This window comes from Odontesthes bonariensis, chromosome 22 (genome assembly GCF_027942865.1).
Source record: "Odontesthes bonariensis isolate fOdoBon6 chromosome 22, fOdoBon6.hap1, whole genome shotgun sequence".
Taxonomy (NCBI): domain Eukaryota; kingdom Metazoa; phylum Chordata; class Actinopteri; order Atheriniformes; family Atherinopsidae; genus Odontesthes; species Odontesthes bonariensis.
The window spans coordinates 16,312,477-16,333,000 of record NC_134527.1 but is presented as its reverse complement, the minus strand read 5'-3'; the positions used below and the strand labels follow the sequence as shown (position 1 = coordinate 16,333,000).

The window sequence follows — 20,524 nt, the reverse complement described above, 5'->3', positions numbered from 1 at the left end:
TCCTACCTTCTTCTGCATAGACATTTACTGTGCACTGGAGCATAAGATTAAGATTCATTTCATAACATTTTGAATAATATTCCACAGTTTAAATCCATGCAGGATTTCAATTGTATCTCTGTCTATTTGATTTATTACCAGGTTTTGCCCCCTTATTGCCAAGGAAGGCCTGTATTCTTCACTGCCCTCCCCGTCCTCAATCCCTTTTTTTCTTCCTTTCATTCTGTCAAGCTGATACAGAATACTGTGGCAGCAAAGGTACAAGATTCATTCCCATAGAAATAAATGCTATAATTCCCCTCAAGGGAATATGAACCTGCAAATCTTTGGATGTAATGCACTTTCGTTGATGGAAGTATTCTGGACTTGTACTCACTACTTGATTTTAAATATCAGTATATCAATACACAAGCTTTTTGCCACTTATATCTGTCAGAATGTACAGTTATAGGATGTAGTATTAGATTATTTTTTTTAAGTGAGTTTAACTGAGTAATGCCCTGTGCTTTAAATTGTGTTTCAAACATTCCAGACGTGTGAATCTCTTATCCACATCTCTTATCTGTAGAGCAAATCATGTTTGTTTCAATTCATGCTGGTTCTTCTGACCAGCACTGACAGAGGTCAGCCCCTGAAAATATGAACTTTTGATATGGGTTGCTGGTTGATCTCATGAACATGACATATGAAAAAGATGCTATCAGATGTAAATCTTGGGAGGCACTTTTCACAGCCTTGTTGAGGTTTTTCTTAGAAGAAGGCTGTTTCTGAGACACAACACATATGGACATTCATAAACCGTGCTTGGCCGAATGCTAGTCTGAATGCAATAACACTCATCCTACATCACTGAAAATATACCATATCCAAGTAGATGAGATCAAGCAGTATAGTTTCTGTGTGGGAACACTATGTACAGAATGAAAGGGAATAAGTCAATACTGTGTGGGAAGACAAAATTGCTTCACAAAGTCATTCATGCGGGAATTAACCAATATTGGATAGAAGTCCCCCAGTCCTCACAGCTTGCCAGTGTTTTCCGTTGGGACTGTTATGAAGCACTACTATCAGTCAGCTAAGCATGGCTCTATGAGGGATAAAATGGCAGAGATTCAATCTAGAATGTTTAATGGGCTTTTGTAAATATTGTAGGATGCTAATGGAAAATAATTTTGTGTGGGAATATTTGCTAATTGATTTCAAGACATAATTATTACACACTCAGTCTGTATTGCAAAACTCTTGTGATTCCTCAAAAGAATCTGTTCATACCTGCATAGGTTTATTTTTCCATCTGGCTGATTAAATTTAGAGCGAGCATGTAAGTAAATGTATACATAGGTATTTTATTCATTTGTTTAGATTATCATTACATCATATTCATGCTAATATTAACAGTGTATACGAAGCAGAAACTCAGTGCAACCATATTTCGAAAATAATGGTGTATAATAAAACAAAGGGTTAACGAGTTTATTATGGTCATCGTAGAACACGATGAAAATAATAATGCATTTACTTTGATCCAAAAAAATGATCTCCTTTTTATTTGCTAAACTTCTGTGTGGCAACTTTAACCCTGTTCAAATCAATTTTGACTTTAAGTTCATTTGGTAGTTTGCTTTAATTTGCTTTTGGAAATTGACGGAGTATTCATATCTATATATATATTTGATATATTTACGAAAATTAAAAATGATGTTGAAAAAGTTATCTTTTCAACGGCCAACTTCCCAGTCATCCTCTTCAAACAAGTAGTAGAACAAATGGCCGAAAAGAAAAAATATTTATCACAGCACAAAAACAGTCTGTTCCTTAGCTGAACAGGAGTAACAGATACTCCAACAAAAGCTCGAAGCTTATTCCATGAATTGTTGCATTGTACAGGCAAAAAGAAAATGAATCAACGACCGCCATCTTAGTGGGTAAACACAATTTTCAGTTGAAAAATAATCCAGTTTGGGCATGTCCAATTGGCCAGTGGCATTAGGTTTCAGAATCATCAGAAGTTAATTTATACAGCACAGTAATTGCTAACTATCCAATGTGATTCCTTCCTTTAGTCATATTTTATTATTCTTATATGCATCGTGGGAATATACAGAATAACAAAACTGACTGAGTCGCTAGAATATCAAGAATGTACAAAGTGATCTTGCAGATACACGGTGCTTGTAATGATCATTAACTCTTACATGGTGAAGCAATGTGATGTGCATCTTTTGCAGTGGTGCACCAGTCACACAGTCACAACTTAAATTATTTTCCAGACATTTTTTAAATGTATTTTCTCTTCTGTTTTCCATCACTATTTCCTCTAAACTCTGAGACTCATATTTTAGTCAGACCTTAGAAGTGAAAAAAGCAATAGTATTTGATTTCTTCTGTTGTGTGAATACAGTGGATGTATTGTAAGGTCTCCGACCTTTTTACAAAGGTAGTCATTCACTCCCAGCAGGGGCAGTACGTGTCTCCCTGGCAACAAAAACAATAGAGGAAAAGCTCTCTTTGAAGCCTTCTGTGATGTCAACATATAATCTAACACATTTGTTGCCTTCATATAATGCCCCATTAACAGGTCATAGCAATTTCTCTGAATTTTTCTCTGTAATTTTTTCCTGTTGGAACAAAACATAAAAGAGAGGAATAAAGAACTGGAGCGGTGTGAATAAGAAGGAAGTTGAGGACATTTACAATTACCTCCATGGCTGTGGAGGCTTTCAGTATATACCATGATGTGAAAAAAAATGGGTTTGCAAAATATTAGAACTCTAAACCAAAACGTTTTTTCATTCTTAACATGATTATGATCATATTTTGGATTTATACCCTTGAGGTTGATTGTAAAATTTCTATATTTTCGTCCATAACAGATTTGCAGTGTTCCATAATTGCCAACAGATTTGATTACTTTGTATGCCCCAGTTATTGCTGTTTTATTACAGCATCAAAGCAAAACTTAGATTAAATCTTTAAAGCAAAACTTACAAAATTGTGATCTTACTTTTGGTTGTAATGAATGCCTTTTCTCTGTAATAGAAAAGGCTACTACTATATTATGATGTAATTCAGGTCAATATTAACCACAATCTACAGCTTCCAATATTAAAGTAGACTTGAATCATGATCTCTCTGACTTAGACGCTGTAAAATTCTAATTTTAATCTTGACAAATGTACATGGTGTACAGATGATCAAGAGATTGATTCTCTTTGACCTCCGATCTGTTGGACAGGACGCTCTGCTCTTCTTGAACTGAAGGCAATTTTTGCTAAACCTGGAGATTAAGATTAAGATCCACTTTATTGTCATGTATACATGCATACACACGAAATTTGTCCTCCGCTTTTAACCCATCCAGGTTGGCACCTGTTGACACACAAATGCACATGCACATGCACAGGGTCACACACTCAGAGACAGATGCCAACCTGGAGCGGTGGGCAGCCATGAAGCGCCCGGGGAGCATGGGGGTATGGTGCCTTGCTCAAGGGCACCTCAGCCGTGACAAGGAGGTGGACTGACACCCCTCCAGCTATCAGTTCCATCAATCTTTTTTGAGTGGCGAGAGTGGGAATCGAACCGTCAACCTTCCGGTTATTGGACGACCGACTCGAATGACCGATGGACATTGCAGTTTTTTGTTTTTAGTTTTTTTTAATCTAATTTCACCTTTTACATGGTTGACAATAAGGATTCATTTTTAGCAACTGCGGGTTTATGTCATTAGACGTTTTTAGATTTTAAAAAAAAGTGTGGATAGCCCTAATTTACTAATTATTGTACTCGTTGTACACATATATTGCCATAGGTTTCTAGCAAACACTTCTCTTCTTTTAAACCATAACCTTGAATTGACACTATGCACTACATTGTATATCTGTTAAAAAAAAAAAAAAAAATATATATATATATATATATATATATAAATAGATGAATAAAAGAGGTTTATTTTAGCCAGTTTTTGTTATTGCAATTTTGTAATAAAAGGCCTTTTACAATGACGTTTTGTCTTCAAATGAAACACTATCTTTATAGATGGATGGAAAACTTTAATATGAAATGTTTTATCATAACGGAGTGTTGTCTTCTTCAAGTAAACAGAACGTGGCACCCACTTTCGTGCACAACCAAATATGATATTTACCAAATGTTGACGTGTCAAAATCCAGCAGTGTCACATTTGACTGTAAAAAAAAACTTTGATGAATCCTTTGAGAGGAGGGAATGTGGTATCTAAGTTTGGTAAGTTCTGTAATTCACTGCCAATCTTGCTTTTCAGTTCTTGTTTTCTGATGTAATTTAAGAGGTTCCATTAACATGTTGTAGGTGGGCGCTGCCAAGCCAGTTTCCCACTCCGTTAATTAGAGATGTTCTCTCAACAAAATCGCGCCTCTCTTCCCTCTGTGCTGCCACACTTCTACTTTGAATGTCGGTCATGCTTTTTTCAAGGTGTTTGAATCTGGATTCCAGCGACAGGATCCCCCAAGTGTGCCTGTATTATGGTCGTTTCTTGCCCTTGTCAGAGATTTAGGGAGTATCAAAAAGAATACATGCAACCTAGAAGGTTATTATTAACATTACATATTTATACTTTTTAAGCATTATGGTTTCAGGAGACATGCTTAGATTTGTGCCACCTTTTAACCTGAGCTAACGAGTAAAGTAGATCCTCTCTAAGTTATCATTAAGTAAAATAGATATATAACGGATTTGTAAAGTTATTCTGCTATCAATTATATCTTAATGATTGTTGCTATTTAGAAAGCCCTTTTTTGAAAACGGGGCACACATGCAAAATGTTCCAAATGCTAACAACAGCAGATCAATAGAACTGAATATATGTAGGGGATTACAGAAATGGTAGGTGGAGTAAGCAACGATGATGACCAACCTTATTGGAGGAGAGGGGCTGAAAGAGATGGAGAAAAACAATAAGTTAATGATCAAGAAGCACCTGAAGTCCTTTTGAATTATATACAATATGCCAAAATAAATAACCTCAAATACACCTTTAGTGGTAGAATGTACTGTCATCTACATATGAATTAATATCATTAATAACGAGTTTAGATGTACTACAAAATAATGGAAAAGTTGTATAATGCCAAAGGAAATACATTTAAAAAAAAAAAATGAATGTATCACAACTAACAAAGAAATTTGGCAACAGGCCAATGTATTGACTGGATATAAAAAGCGTATTATGGACAAATAGTCTTAAAGAAGTAAAAATATGGAGAGGGTCCACCACTCTGTGAAAGACTGTGGCAAGGGCCAAAAAAAAAAGCAGTACTAAATTCATGATCTTCTGGCCTTGAGGCAGCCTGGAAAAACCTATTAATCCGTCATGAAATTTGTTGCCCTGACATTAGCGCTTATGATACTGGTAAACTTCACAATTTGTGAATGCGGTGCAAAATATCCTGGTTTTGTAGCCGCATCTGTTGCCAGACAAAATAATTTAGAAAAAAGATAAGAAAACAATAGTGCATTTTGCTTAGGAACCCTCCAACCTGAGTGAAATGACATGGAAGTATCTGAGCAGCAGCTGCGATAGAGTCGTTTGAATTCTCCTAAATATTTTAGCTCCAATGATTCCTTTGAGATCTCCTTTGGCATATGATATACCAGAGCAACCTTAACAAGAGCAAGGGCTCTGTCTCACAATACCTTGCAGCTGCAGTTGTACAAAGTGTGGATAACAATGAGGAAAGGAGAGTGAGCAGCCTGTAACAACAATATGTTAAACCTTTCATTCTTAAATTCTTTTGACTACAAACCTTGATGGTAAAGTGATATAGTATATTATCTCTTATATTGTATATACTGTATATAGTATGAGAAAATCTTCATGTAACAATGTGATAAGATTGCAATAGATAAAGTATCTAAATCCCTTTTTGTTGAATATATGTTGAACATTTGCAGTGCTGCAGACCCACATCACAGCTCAGTGTAAGTGTGGTCGTATTCTTGTTGCATTACGGTTGTCTCAATAAGAATTTTTCTACCATTTTTCCGTAACCCCTTGACATTTTCCATTAAGGAGAATAGTTTTGGAAGGGATGATAGGAAATTATTTTTTGACCATTCGACTAGACCCCTGCTGTAACTGACCTGCCATGTACTGAAAAGATTTTTGCAGAACAAATCCAACATCAAATGACTGTAGTCAAATGAAATGGTGTGGCAACATTGTGGCCACATGCTGCTGTTCTGACTTTTTTGAAAATGTTTTTCTATCAAATTCAAAAAGGGTATTATGTTATTGTCATTCTTTGGGAGTTTCACAGAAATGCTATTCTTACACGTGACGTGTCTATATCTGGTGAAGTGGTACAACACATGATTCTTATTTTTACATTGCAGCTATTATGTTTACATCTCTCTTATGCTTCACAGTTCTTGACATTAACTTTTAATCCTTAAATCCAGTCTTCATTAACACCGATCCTATGTTTACAACTGGTGACAGCAACAGCAAGCACAGTAAAAAAAAAAAAAAAGTAGATAGCCTTTATCTACCAGCTCACTGTGGCTCAACTGCCTTCTACCGTTACTCCCGACAGTTTATGAATGTGATTTGCTGACAGAAAAACAGAGAAATCCTTTCAATTATTTTGTTTACATGTACCACAATTAAAAGTTGGCCTCCAGTGAACACAGACAATCGTGACAAGTGCATTAAAAAAAGTTGAACACACTCAAAGTGTCAGCTTCTTACTGTTGAAAAAAAAACCTTTGTAAAACAATTTGTTATAACCTCATTGTTAAGTGGTACCATTTTAATCTCTTCGGGTCCGCTATTTTAGAAATAGGTTGGTTCAAAGGATTTCAAGTTGATAAGTGCTAAAATTTTAATAAAACTGTTTATTTCTTTAAGCAGGCTAATGCAATCGATTGGATATAATTCTGGGTTGATGCACTGATGCAATAAATAGTTACATCCCCAGCAAGATCCCCAGAATGATCAAACCTGAACACTGGCAGAAATATGTTAATGTACTTTGTTAAATTTTTAATTTGTTTTCACGCTTCCAAATCAGTCACATTGCATTTTGCATCTACTTGATCCTCAAAAATTGCCTCTCAGTATCACAAGTTTTCTCTATGATTTGGCTGACAAGGACACACTTCATACCCCCCACAAATCTTTGCACACACTTTTTTTAAGTCAGTTCAGGAATGAAATCTATACAAAGCAAAGCTATGTTTACGGCTTCTGTTGAGCAGGAGTTGACTTTGACAGACTTCAGTTTTCTCTGCTTGCCTCAATGTACAATAGTTGCTTTTAACTCAAATGAACTTTAGCCTTGAAAAAAAGGAAAAACAGCAAGTTTTAATCAATGTGTTTTTTAAGCCTTTGTTTTTTTTTTGGTTCTTTTTTGATTGATGTACATCAACAGTACATTCATTAGAGCAGATGATCTGTTTCGAGAAAAGTAATAATAATGATTTCTCATCCCTCTCGATTTATTGAAGATGGAAGTTTGAACATATTAACATATAAAATAGTGCAGTTGCCTAAACTCTGCTGAGGAAAAACATTGGAAGGATTACACAGAGAAAAACACTGAGGGATTAATAAATTCAAGTCGACTTTTATAATGAAAAAAAAAAACACATCTGTCATCAAGAAGACTTTGTGTCCAAAATTACACTATTTTTCTTGTTTCCTGACTGTTTTAGTTGGTGTTAGTCTTTTATCTTGATTGATGTGATTATTCATTCACAATTCATGTTGGCTGATGAAAACCACCTTTTCAGACCAACTACTCCCACCCTCTACCCTCTTACTGCCTTCTTGCCTGCTTTATAACCTGATATTCCTCACCACTCTGCTCAATAGCCCCTGCAGTATACATACTCCCAGTCTCCCACTACTCATTTGCCAGATTGTCCTCCTGTGATCTGTTCTTTGCCTGCCTGCCTGCCTGCCTGCTTGATCCTGATTGTGTTTTTGACCTTGCCTGTGTTTCCAGATTCTGCGTCAGTGTGCTTCATGTGATTGTTTGCTTTTTTTTATGTGTGTATGCCTGTGCGTGTGTGTGCGTGTGTGTGCGTGTGTGTGTGTGTGTGTGTGTGTGTGTGGGGGGGGGTTGTAATGTAATAAAAATTTATGGCTCTTCAGCATGGTATGATTTTTTTTATTTCCTTTATGTTTGGTATGTTAATTTTTATGTTTAGCCCTGATTTGCTGTGAAGTCCATTTCACATCGAATAATATTGCATTTAAGGACACATATTTGTCTATTATAATAAAGACATGTGTTTTCTTAAGAAACTTCCTGTTATGTATCTGCAAAAGTATTATATTAGTAAAATTAATTCAAATTTGTTTTGGCTCAATTTCACTTCGTTATCAGACAGTGTCAGACCTAAATTCTCTTGTGCCTCCTAACTGCAGTGCATTGTGCAACAGTGCATTTTGTACAGGAGAGGTGTCAAAACACATGATCGAAGGCCTTTTTCTTCTAAGTTAGCAACACCTGAGTTAACAAGGAAAGTGGAGAACTGTCTCATTATCTCTGATCATATCTAGCTCTGAAGGTTTTTTTTCATGTCAGCTGACTCAAAACATAGCCTGGTTATGTCCAACTTGCTTCAAAGTACACCTCTCCAAAAGCTGTCAGTAAAGCTTACTCCATTCTTGTTAAAACTTACCATGTGTGTTTTGCATTTGGACTCAGTGGATCAGTGGGTGCATATTTACGAACCACCATGTATGCATCATTAAAACCTTCTGCAAAAACATAATAGTGTCTTTATTAATTATTCTAAGTAATAATAAATGATTGAATCATTCATTTATACTTGTCATCCATATAATATTTTCTGTATGAAGGTCGCAGACACTTCTGCACAGGCAAATGTAATGCAGCTGACCTCCCACATGAGTTACTTAAACACCATAAAGCAATAATCACCTCTGTTCCCATCTCCCTTCTTTGCAGCTCAATGCCATTTATCTCCTCTTAACTTCCTTTGATAGGTCATTAAACTGGTCTTGGAGCTATGAAGTAAAGCACTGAATCATGTCACATGTTCCATCTGCTAGCATGTCTAATCTGGGCCAGAAGGGCTTAAGTGCATGTGGCCGACACGTAACATTTTATATTATAATTGAAGTGACCGAGCCATGAGACGCATTCTGTGACAATAAATTGATATATAACAGAGAAAGTAGCTTAGATGGACATGGTGAGGGTGCCGCAGACACTGCAAATTGTGTTAGATCTGCAGCTAATCTGTTAGCATCTTACAGTTCCCTCAGGTTGCGTGTTAACATGTACCAGAGTGGAAGCTGAATCAGCATGCTACTGGTATGAGAAGTGAGCTTTGTCCTACCAGATGGACAGACGTGTCTTTGAATGGCTGAAGAATTACAGAATTCCCAATAGGAAGACATCTGCAAATCTGTCAAAAGTAGCAAAAACACAACTTGATGTTGTATATCATAACATAAAGATTAAAAAAAAAAAGCATTTTTCTGGCTTTTGTGAAAATCAATACTTTTATTATGTAAACATCCTAGCTCTATGTTGTCTTCTTTCCGATCTTTGGTAGTAGTCTAAATGTATACAATTATCTGTCCTTAATACCAAGGTATTATCTTCAAAACCTTGGCAGCACCATGAAGTTGCGCATTTACCAGATCACTGGCAAGGAATGAAACTTTAAAGACAAATCAAGAGTGCTGAATAGAGCATTAGAAATTGCTGCCATCAAGCTAGGCTTAGGCAGACGGACACATTGCTGACTGTGAGTCAGAAAATTCAAACTAAGTGACCGATCAATTTGAGGAGACCCTCCTACTTGTGTGGAAAGCCTGAGATGAAGCTGCACTCTGCTGTATCTTTTATTTATAGTGCTTATTTTTTCAGTCAGCAAATGGATTTTTTTCTAGGGGTTCTAGAGTTTTTGTCGGACTTACATTAAGGTATTAAACGAGTTGAACAATGTTTGACATGCAGAATACAGCAACACTGGACAAAACACATTAGCAAAACCAAAAACACGTCAACATTCCAGAAAACACAATTAGACAGAAAATGTAACAGCTATACTTGCCTGAATGCTCCACTGTTTAATCGCATAAGCCCTCTACATCATCAAAGGTAATAGTGCAGCCACCAAGACAAACATCAAGCATATAACAGCCTAGTACAGCGGCCTCATATTCACACACATACACACACCTCTAACAGAAGCAGCAGCGTAATTAAACAGGCCTATAGATGGATCTACACCGCATCAGTGCGATTTGTATCATTAAAAATTGCACTTAACACTTAAATGTTACTTGGCACGACAAGCTCATAAACCACACACATGCAACCACACACACTCATGGCTAGTGGGGGACTGAGATGGCAGACTCTGTACCCAGTTTTGTATAAAAAATTAGATCCAGTAGAGTATAATCTTTAAAAGGGCAAAAATCTACTACAGTCTGAAATTATAAATTGGCTTTTTATTTTTTTATTTATTACATTTGCAGAATTATTCACTACAGAAGTTAAGAGTCTTCCAACATTGCAGCTTATAAGGGTGGGGTGACAAGAACCCATTAGAGAAGAGTCATTTTGGAAATACATTTGTATGTCACTGGGGCATCTGCTGAGCAATTTAGCAAGTGATGGAAATACCCTGCATGCTTTCAGATGCAGTGGAGATCCTTTTCCTTCTGCATCTGCTGGTGATGGAACAGTGTGTTGCTATTAGCTGTATTAATACATTGTCACAAAAGGTGTTTTACTGAAGCAAGCAAGCAGTAGACGTGGCTTTCATGAACCTGCACTCGTCTGCCTTAAAACAAGTGTTCTGCAGTGTTTAAAATATTCAGACCATCTTTTCTGGGTGCATGACTGCAGGTACATGTGCTCTGGAAGGGAGACGTGGATGGTGATGTTGCAAAATTAAGTACATTACAAGGGGAAAAGGGCATAATTAGCAGTCCTGTTTATGTCATCCTTTGGAGCTTGTTCTGGAGACATTGGCACAATGAGTAAATACACAGGATTTTTTATTGCTTTCTTATATCAACCACTCAAAATACTTTACACTGCAGGCAACATTTACCCATATATTTTTCCATGTATTGAAAAGACATTTTTACCATTTTTTTTATGAATCTACTTTTACTGTCACAGTACACATAGACAACTGTGTGTTTACATATCTGGACGAAGGACAGTTTGACATACAGACTGGGGCTACCTTTACACGGAAACGATCTGAAACCAAAACGCAAAAGTGGCGTTTCGTTTTCACTTTTAAATCTGCATTTGTGGGGGTTTCATATTTATCGATGCAGTAAACACGCCAGATGGCTAGGTGGCAACACTACCAAGACCAAGTCTTTCTACTTCTCTACTCATTTGTATGTGACGAGAAACACAGTTTTGCGTTTTTCATCCTTTACACGGTGGCGCGACAGTGGAGCGTTTTCAAGAATTCCACTGTGGAGGGCGGATTCACTTTTTTGCGTTTTCATGCCCCCAAAACGCCGTTACCATCTAAACGATATAGTGCATCCGCAAAAAGGTTTTGCGTTTTTAACCCGTTTTCGTTTCCGTGTAAAGTGCCCCTTAGTCAAACTTGTGTTTTCATTTAATTTTTCTCCAATTGTATTTTAGTAGTTTTGTTGTTTTTTACGAGATGGACGGCCAACAAACAGCCACTAGCTATCCTCAAGACCGATTTAAAGCGGCACTATGCAACTTTTTCATGGTCATAAAATTGCTTGGCAATCATCAGATTGCTTGGCTGACCCGTTCTGATGAAAACGGTGACATTTCCATCTCCATCTGGTGGCCCTAGCCCGAAACAGCGCTTGCAACTTTGCCTGTGGCGCCGCGTGCTTTGTTTACCTCTGGAAGTCTCGCGACACACGAGAGCCGAGAACTACTGCTTCACGGCAGGTCTAAAGGGCTCTGAGCCGAGCCAGGGAGCCTGATAAGACACACCTCTCTCCATTAGCTGTCGACGGCTAAATTGAATGCGGTTAGCTTCTAGAGTAGTAATATATAATATGGCTAGACTGTCGCCTTATTTTCTACGGAGCTCCCCCTACAGCTTTGGGGTGTGTATTGCATGGTAAACAAACCCCGTATTACTGAAAGTTGCATAGTGCCGCTTTAAAAACTTTTGATTTAGGCTCAAACTCAGCTCATTTAAAGTTAAAGTAGCTGTTTGGATTAAATTTAGTATTGGTGTTTCTGTGCGTATTTTCATTTTATATCAGTACACAGCTACTTTGGGGTGATTCATACAGTAAATTTATGTTTGCATTTATCAAACAGTGGTTGGGACTTCAATTAGACAAAGCTTTTAGGGTTAAATTATTGAGACCATAAAGCTTGTTGGTTATGTTTGATCCAGTTGAGCTTTTAATGCACTTTAGGTCAAACACTTACTGTAATTGGGCTCATCATTCACATGCTAAAATTTGTATTATTTTATAGATCAGATTGATTATGCGTATTCTGACCTATCAGTAATTAGTAAATTGCATTTTTAATATGTTTATAGACTGAACAAGCAAACAACAAAAAAACACAGCCAGAGCAGAGCAGTTACCCAGGCTCAAATCCAAAGGATCCCATACACCACTTTGTTTCCCTTACGGCCATTCTGAAGTGGAGTGTTCAACCTTTAATACTTCTTTTCACAGTGTAAACACAGCGGAAGGTATTTAAGGCCAAGCTGTGACCTTACTCTGAACAAGTACAGTTTTGTGCTTAAATGAACATGGTACCTTTGGTGCATAAAACCAACCAAATTGGAAAACAACGGTCTCACAATAGACTCAGCTGAGGTGTCATAGCATTGATGCCTGGTACCACTTTTAGAGATGCTAACTGCATTGACAAAATGATGGTATTTTGTGCCTAGGAAATAAGAGTAGATTGGTGGCCTAAACTAATGCTGTGTGTATATTTGATAGTGGTTTTTGAGAAAGTGTACAATCCAAAAGGACAGTAAAAGACAAAAACTTAATTTACTTTACATTTAGGTTATGTTGAAATTGGTTTCTGATCTGAAATTCTGGTTTCTAGACCTTTTGAAATTAACTACACATTTAAAACATGGGGTTCTCTTTGACTGTGGATGGGAAAACCTGAAACCAATGACGAAACCACTTTACGATAATAGCTAAAACAAAATTAATTTTTCGATAGTTATATGAAACATTTTATCATGAAAATAAACTTATATTTACATGAATAGCCATGTAGAAAGAAATGCCTTCTTTTTCATTTTGATGAGAAAAGATTACACTGTTGTTCTAACCACTGAATTTTTATTAATGTTTCAGTCTGACTGACCTTCATCAGACCAGGAATAGACTTAGAACATCTTATTTGTGAACTTAATAGATCCAAGGAGAATCTTAAATTCACATCTGAGTTCCAACAGGTAGTCCAACTGAAACAGTTACTTCTGTAATTTGTAAATAGCCTCAAGTAATGTACCATCAATACAAGCAGGACAAGGGAAATAACCCTACAAGTGTTAGTTTAACAAGCCACAAAGTCTGCATACAAAGGAATGAGGAGTGGACGGATGGAGCAGCTAAATGCAGCACTGTTGTCTATCTGGTTTGAACATGGTTTCAGCTAAAAAGCATTCTTTTTACAATTCGATGCGGGAGCTCGTTTTCATTGTTTTTTCTTTCTCTTCTTCTGCCTCGCATGTCATTCATTCAGGCAAGCGAAGCATTTTTCTCACAACTCCAGAGTATTAATTTTTCAATTCCAAAAGCAGAAGATTTTTTTTTTCTTGACTTTTTTTAAATTGGCACAGGATTATTTGTTTTTTTTTTTCTCAGATTCTCAGTGTTAACAGAGACGTCTGTAATGTCTGCCTGAGAAAATACTTTTTTGATGTGAAACTCAGCGGGTACAGAAGCAAACATCATGAACATCCACACAGGATCATTTTAACATCTTATATCATGAAATACATATTTAACTGCAGACAAAAACAAAAAAGGCTGAATAAGGTTCTAGTTGTACTTTTTGTTGTATTGCAATGTTGGCTTTTCTATTTTCTGCCTTGAGACTCGGAGCATCATTTTAAAAAAATGTCCTTGAGCAGTTTTTATAAAAACACACCCAATCACAGCAGAGCAGGGCACAATGACGGTCGAGTTTAACACAGGTAACAGTGATTGTGTGTATTAATGTCGGACTGAATAAATGAATACAATAGAACACAAGAGATTTCAATGGGTAGACCTATTATTAATTTGACCAAATATTCAGTATTCATGAAAAACGTTAATATGACCCTAGCTCTGCTTTATAAATTGTTAAAATACTCAAGTCTTTTTTTGTTGTTTTATTCATAAGGTAGAGCTCTGTGTGAACCTCCAGGAGTGTAGTTATCTCATATATATACATTTGTTGAGACAGAGTCTCTTAGATTAATATGTTGCCACTGTAATTAATACTGTTTTATTGGTATATACTGTGTTATTCTGTTTCAGTGTAAGCAGTTGTTTTTCTTGTAATTCATCAGGGAATTTGCACGTTGGAAGGTGAGGAACACTGCAATTGAGAGAAGGGACCTCATCCGGAACCCCGTGCCACTGATGCCTGAGTTCCAGCGCAGTATACGCTTGCTGGGCCGCAGACCCACAACTCAGCAGTTCATCGACACAATTATTAAGAAATATGGAACCCACATTCTCATCTCAGCCACCCTGGGAGGTAAGAGAAGTTCACATGTTTTGTTTATTCACCTCCATTCTGGATTAGCAATTTTTCTTTTTCTTTCTTCTGCATGCTGATTTAAATTCTGTTTACACATGGTTTGTGCTTCATGCCAGAGAAATGCTTAATTTTCTCAGCTGGACAAGCTTTTTTTTCAGAGGCAGAGTGCATATAAGACCTGTATCTGTATATAAATGTTATAACTACATATAAAACTGCTAATTCTGCTTTGTGGATATAAAGTTAAGTTTAACAATTAAGCCGTAAAGTAGAAAAAAAAGGAGATTTACATATTATTTCAAAAACTTAGAACAACCTACATACAAATGAATATCCATAAACAATATTGTTTCTCTGTGTGAGCATACTGTGGAAATACCTTAGATTATTCATCTGCCTGGAACGTGGTTCAATCAATTTTCTGAGGCTGACAAACCAGATTGCTTATTGCTTGGAGACTTATTATTAAAGGGACCATTTTCATTCTGCATAAACATTACAAAACCAAATGAATAACTAGCAAGAAATATGCTGATAGAGGTGTTGCTGATTGTTGAAAAAATATTTCTAAACATTTGAATCTGGCAAGACAACTCTAAAATTAGGGAGTATTTAAAAGTCAGTTTCTTCTGGACTTCAATGATACAATGTCAATAGTTGATTACTTGTACAACATTATTCACCACTGAGCAAAGGACAGCATCACTCTGCTCTACAGAAAGTGGATTTTCCCTCAAGATAGTGGTATGCCCTGTCACCACCCAAGACGATAGCGTCAAACATTTGACCCTCATGCCTTTATGTACAGCTTGTAAATAACATTATCTTAACATTAAGATAATATTGTTTACAAGCACTTATGGATTTATGTGGTCAATAGTATACATTTCTTTGACTTGTCTACAATTTCCATTTTCCACTCAGGTATTCTATACCAGAAACAAAGACCTGTCACTTCCAGCTTGTACAGACAAATATATTCAATATTCCCAAGTCTCTTTTCTCTTCTCATTTGATTAATACGGTTTTCTTTACTTCATTTTAACCCCACCCCATCAACCCCCTAAAACGAACAATAAATAAATCTCTAAGATGGATGCTCTTAGTTTTTTTGGGTGCGTTTCCAAAATCAAAGCTAAGCAGCTTTGTTTCCCAAGCCTGAATATATATGGCTTCTTTCTAGTATCTCTTATCTTATCTCAAGCTCTGAGAGATCCATGAAGGCAGCTAACCGTGATTACTTAGCCAACTGCATTTAAAAGATATAATTAGCAAGATAACCCATTCTGTCCCTCAAACCCTGTATTATATAATTGTGTGCATGATTGCCAAGTAGGATAGTAACTCCAGTTGTGTAAAATGCTTGTTGGCTTTATAATCTCGAAATCAGCGCCTTTGAGAAACATTTGTGATACTTGTCATGCTTTATTTTCTGCTAATAGAACACTATTTTTTTAAGCTTGGATCTTGGAACCCCACGCTTGCTAGAGATGATTTAAGCAATATTATGTGCTATGTATTTATGTGTGAAAAAAAGAAAAAGAAAAAAATATTCTGACTTAGAACACTTAAAACCTTTGTTCGGGGGACCCATGTTTGACAGTCTTGAGCTGTTTTCTTAAATGGATTCCAGTCATGAAATTTCCTGCAGACGTTCCAGAGGGTGGGCATGGGGAAATGCAAACGTGCACAGCATTTGCTTCGGACTTCCTGTCTCCTCCACACAGTCCCCAAATAAAATGTCTGGAAGATCAGCATGTGAGACAGAGTGCATTTAATGCACCGGAGCCTTCGCTGCGAGTGAGCCTGTGTGCATGCTGATAACAGTTCCTGCTTCATACTCCTTTCTGCTGACCTGTATGTTACTTTCCATTTGCTCTTTGCTATTGTGGATACTTTCAGATACATGTTGGAGAGATATCATCCGCCATTCCTAACATCTTTTAAAGAAAACATAGTGATTTCTGAAGCATACTCTGCATCTTGTCCTGACTCTTGTGTGCTCTAGACCTACCACTTTTTAGCACTTTCTAGCTATGAGTGCATTTCCAGCTGAAAAGTCATTTCTATGAAGTGCATGTGAATATACAGCATCAACAGAAAAATCCTAAAGAAAAAATCCTAAAGAATCCTAAAGAACTCTCTCTCCTGAACATCTCAGGTGTTCATGAGTGGAAATGGGTTTAAATAAGCTACAAAATATCTACAAAACTGTTCTGTAATACTGCATAAACCACTCTATAATCCAGGGTTCCAGGAAAGGGAACACCCCCCCCCCCCCCCCGGGAAATGTCACATAAAGTCAAGCAATCTGTTTCTACTAATTCTGGTTTTGTCAAAGAAAATAATAATCTCTTCCCTCCTTTCCAGTCTCTGACATCCTGTGAGCTTTTCATCTCTCTCCACAGCCTGATTAGGCTCAATCAAGAAGTTATTGTCCACCTTCACTTGTCATCATGAACAGGTGTTTTCCGAATCCATTGGTGTTAACAAATCATTGCAGAGGAAGGCCTTAAACATTAGTTTTTGTTGAATACTTATTCAGTGATATATTTTCTGGGCATTATCCAAAACACCAGATTACCTTTTGTGGAACTAAAATCCTAACCGTGTTTTACTAGTCTCCACTGGGGTCCCATGACCCTAAAAGTACAGTGGATCAAAGGACAACTTATGTGCATATTGTACTCCTCTGGCTTTGACAAAATGGTCAATCATGATGTCATTTTTAATTACATTAGAATGAGCTATTGATATCCAAAGACTCTGTGATGCCCCTGCTCACCCATAGTGCACTGCCATGCTTTTTACCCCAGACGGGAAAACCAAACTATGGCTTTAGCGAGGTCTTTTCACATTATGTCATAGTTTTAGGTAGGGGATGTGAATCCAGTTAGGTGTAAATTGCAATATGCACTGCTAGGTGTTACATTATCCTTAGAAAACCACTAGATGTCACAAATTCTAAAAATCTCATGAAGCCAAGACAGAAGTTCATATGTAGATACTCTTTGTCAGTAAGAAACAGCAGATCATAATGATCTCTCTTTCGTCTCCCTCTTTTTTTTTAACTAAAGAAATTGCTTTATTTGGTTGAGGAAAACCATTCACTCAGACTCAAATATATCGACAAGAACTCCTTGTAGATGCATTTGGGTCCTTGTCTATGCATACTTGGTTGCTACACGACATAACTCGTGAACAGGAAATACAAGGCACACAGAGGCAAAAAAGACAATGTGCTGCTGTGAGAATACCATTACACCTTTTTTTTTACTGCCATATCAAGGTTCAAGATATTCTATACTGGAGCTTTCAAAGTATGTTTTAATGAAAGAAAGTACAAGTAGAATTATCAGAGCAGAGGCAACATCAGCCTCAGTGGGAAAAAACAATAACTACAAGATGCTGTTCAGAAAAATCACAGGGGTCGAAGGTACCTGAACAAAGTAAATTAACTGCTCCTGCACAAACACAAAATTATTATCTGAACCCAAACCAGCACAGCATGCAAATAATTAAAATGAAAATTATTTTAATAGTAAAGCACACACACACACACACACACACACACAGCAGTTACTTCCAAGAAGATGGTAAAACTCGTAAATAAAATAAAATAATAATAATAATTTTATTATATAATTATAAACTAAAGTTAGTTTTGGCTGTGTCATTGATCTTCACAACTTTTAAAAACTAAGTTTAGGTACAGTACAGATTCCCATAATGGGTTTGATAAAATACAAGATTAAACATCAAATGAATAAATAAGACCCATAATGTATGTCACATAAATGATAAGTCATGTCCTTTGTTTTTGTGTGACTGGGAGTCACAACAACTCCGCCAATTGAAAAAGATTAACATAGTTTGTTCATTCATGTCTTAAATATGATCCATAATGGCATCCTTTAAAGTATCGGCTCAAACAGGGAGGGAAAAACGACTGAAGTATTTCCACATTGGAGAAAAGAGGGTTGGATGCATAATGTGACTAAAAGCAACGCTTTCCACCATAAGCATTCATGAGATGTAAAATCAAACCAACATATCTCACTTTTATTTTTTTCACTTCTGAGATGTATTCAGGAAAATAAAATAGCTTTGGCACTTCCTAATTGGGTTTAGACTGTCAACTTTATTGTCACCATTTTGCTGGTGTTACAATAAATAATGTTATAATGTTACAATAAAACTTCACCACTTTTTGCTTGGCTTTTGGCTATAACATATTTTGGTTAGTGTTATAAATCAAAACTACGTGGGTAGGATCAGTAAACAACCGTAGTTGGGGTAAAAAAATACACTATTTTCACGATGCGACTGTCACTCTTATGGACACAATTTTTGCATTTCACATGCTCACGCGGTCACTGTACGTTTCATATTAACGTCCGCACATGTTTTGTTCAGAAAGTACAATAGTTCCGTTTCTCCTTCTATGCTCTCAGTCTTAGCTTGAACAGGTCTTATTTTCAGTCCAGAGAACAAAAGCAGGCCCAAAAAAAAAGGCCTAAAACGAATAGCCAACTAGGTTGTAGTGGTCTTTAGCTTTGTTAGCTGTTTTGTAATACCATCACTAACATTGGGTGTATTTTACTGGATATAATATACCCCGCCCCAATAACATACTTCTCATCAAAATATCTTAAAATTTTGGGCATGTGTATTTGTTATCTATCTCAGTGTTGAGAAAGATGAACTGGCCCTGGGATGAACTGGAATGAGTTAACCCCTATGCTGATGAAGCAAAAATGGAAAATTCATTGATATTATTGTTATATTTTGAAAGATTTGTCATTTTGCTTCACAAGACATGGCATGATTCCGTCAGATTCATGCACAAAATCAAACATTAATAATGGTTCTCAAGATTTTTAGATTACAGAGAAACACTGTGTTCTAGTAATGTCATGGTAGGTTTCAATGTAACAAGCCTTTAAGAGAGGAAGATTTAACACTTACTTTCTCTGACTGACAGTGTCATTTTAGGACCTTTTGGGAAATAATTATCAACTTCTTACAGCGTTTTTACTGTCCATATGATTTATCATGGTACAACCCAAAGCTTCAAAGAGTGTCTGGCATATGTGAATGTTTTAAATGAGGCATCGAGGGACTTTTATTTGGAATATAACATTTGATTGCAACTGGCTGCACACTGCATTTGGATTACCTAAACCGTTTAAAGTTAATATTTCACAGACTTGAAACTGAAGACTATGAAAGAGTTATCCAACTGGTTTAGCTCAGTTCAAAAGCTGTAGCTAATAACCACATCATAACAATTCGACATATACTGTACGCTTAACAGATCTCCTTTGCCTGCAGCCACTGATGACAATGCTCTACAATGCAGTATGCATACCGACTTGCAAAATGAATCTTTCTATGTCCAAGAATTTGAAATGGTGAAGGAGTCATTTCACCTCCAAGCTGATGTATAAATTCTAGGGGAGGTTATTGCTTTTGGGCTAAAGTGTGAAGAACAGATTTGCATTTTGCTTCAGCTGTAAGGAATGTATTTTCCACATCTGTCACTTTCTCTTCCTCGTGTTTGAAATAATTTTTCCACTTCAGGTGAGAGAGCTCTTTTTGCCTTGAATTCCCTTAGTGCGTGGGTACAGATATTTTTCAGACTGAAAATAAGTGGGAAGAGAGCTACAGTTGTTCCTTAAAGTATAGAAGAGAATAATCCAATTAAGTTTATTAGATATATATTGTGATTCTCAACTGGGTTCAAATAGACCACCATTCCAACAGCTTGTGCAATAATAACTACCGTGATTAGTAATTGA

General features: G+C 36.6%; 1 protein-coding gene across 2 annotated transcripts in view; it reads left to right on the top strand.

The window, feature by feature from the left end:
• Positions 1-20,524, top strand: part of brinp1 (bone morphogenetic protein/retinoic acid inducible neural-specific 1) — a 110,950-nt gene that overhangs the window by 39,734 nt on the left and 50,692 nt on the right. For both annotated transcript variants that reach the window (XM_075455998.1, XM_075455999.1), the window contains exon 3: positions 14,530-14,720. In XM_075455998.1, the coding sequence (XP_075312113.1) occupies positions 14,530-14,720 (191 nt within the window). The remainder of the gene's footprint in view (positions 1-14,529; positions 14,721-20,524) is intronic.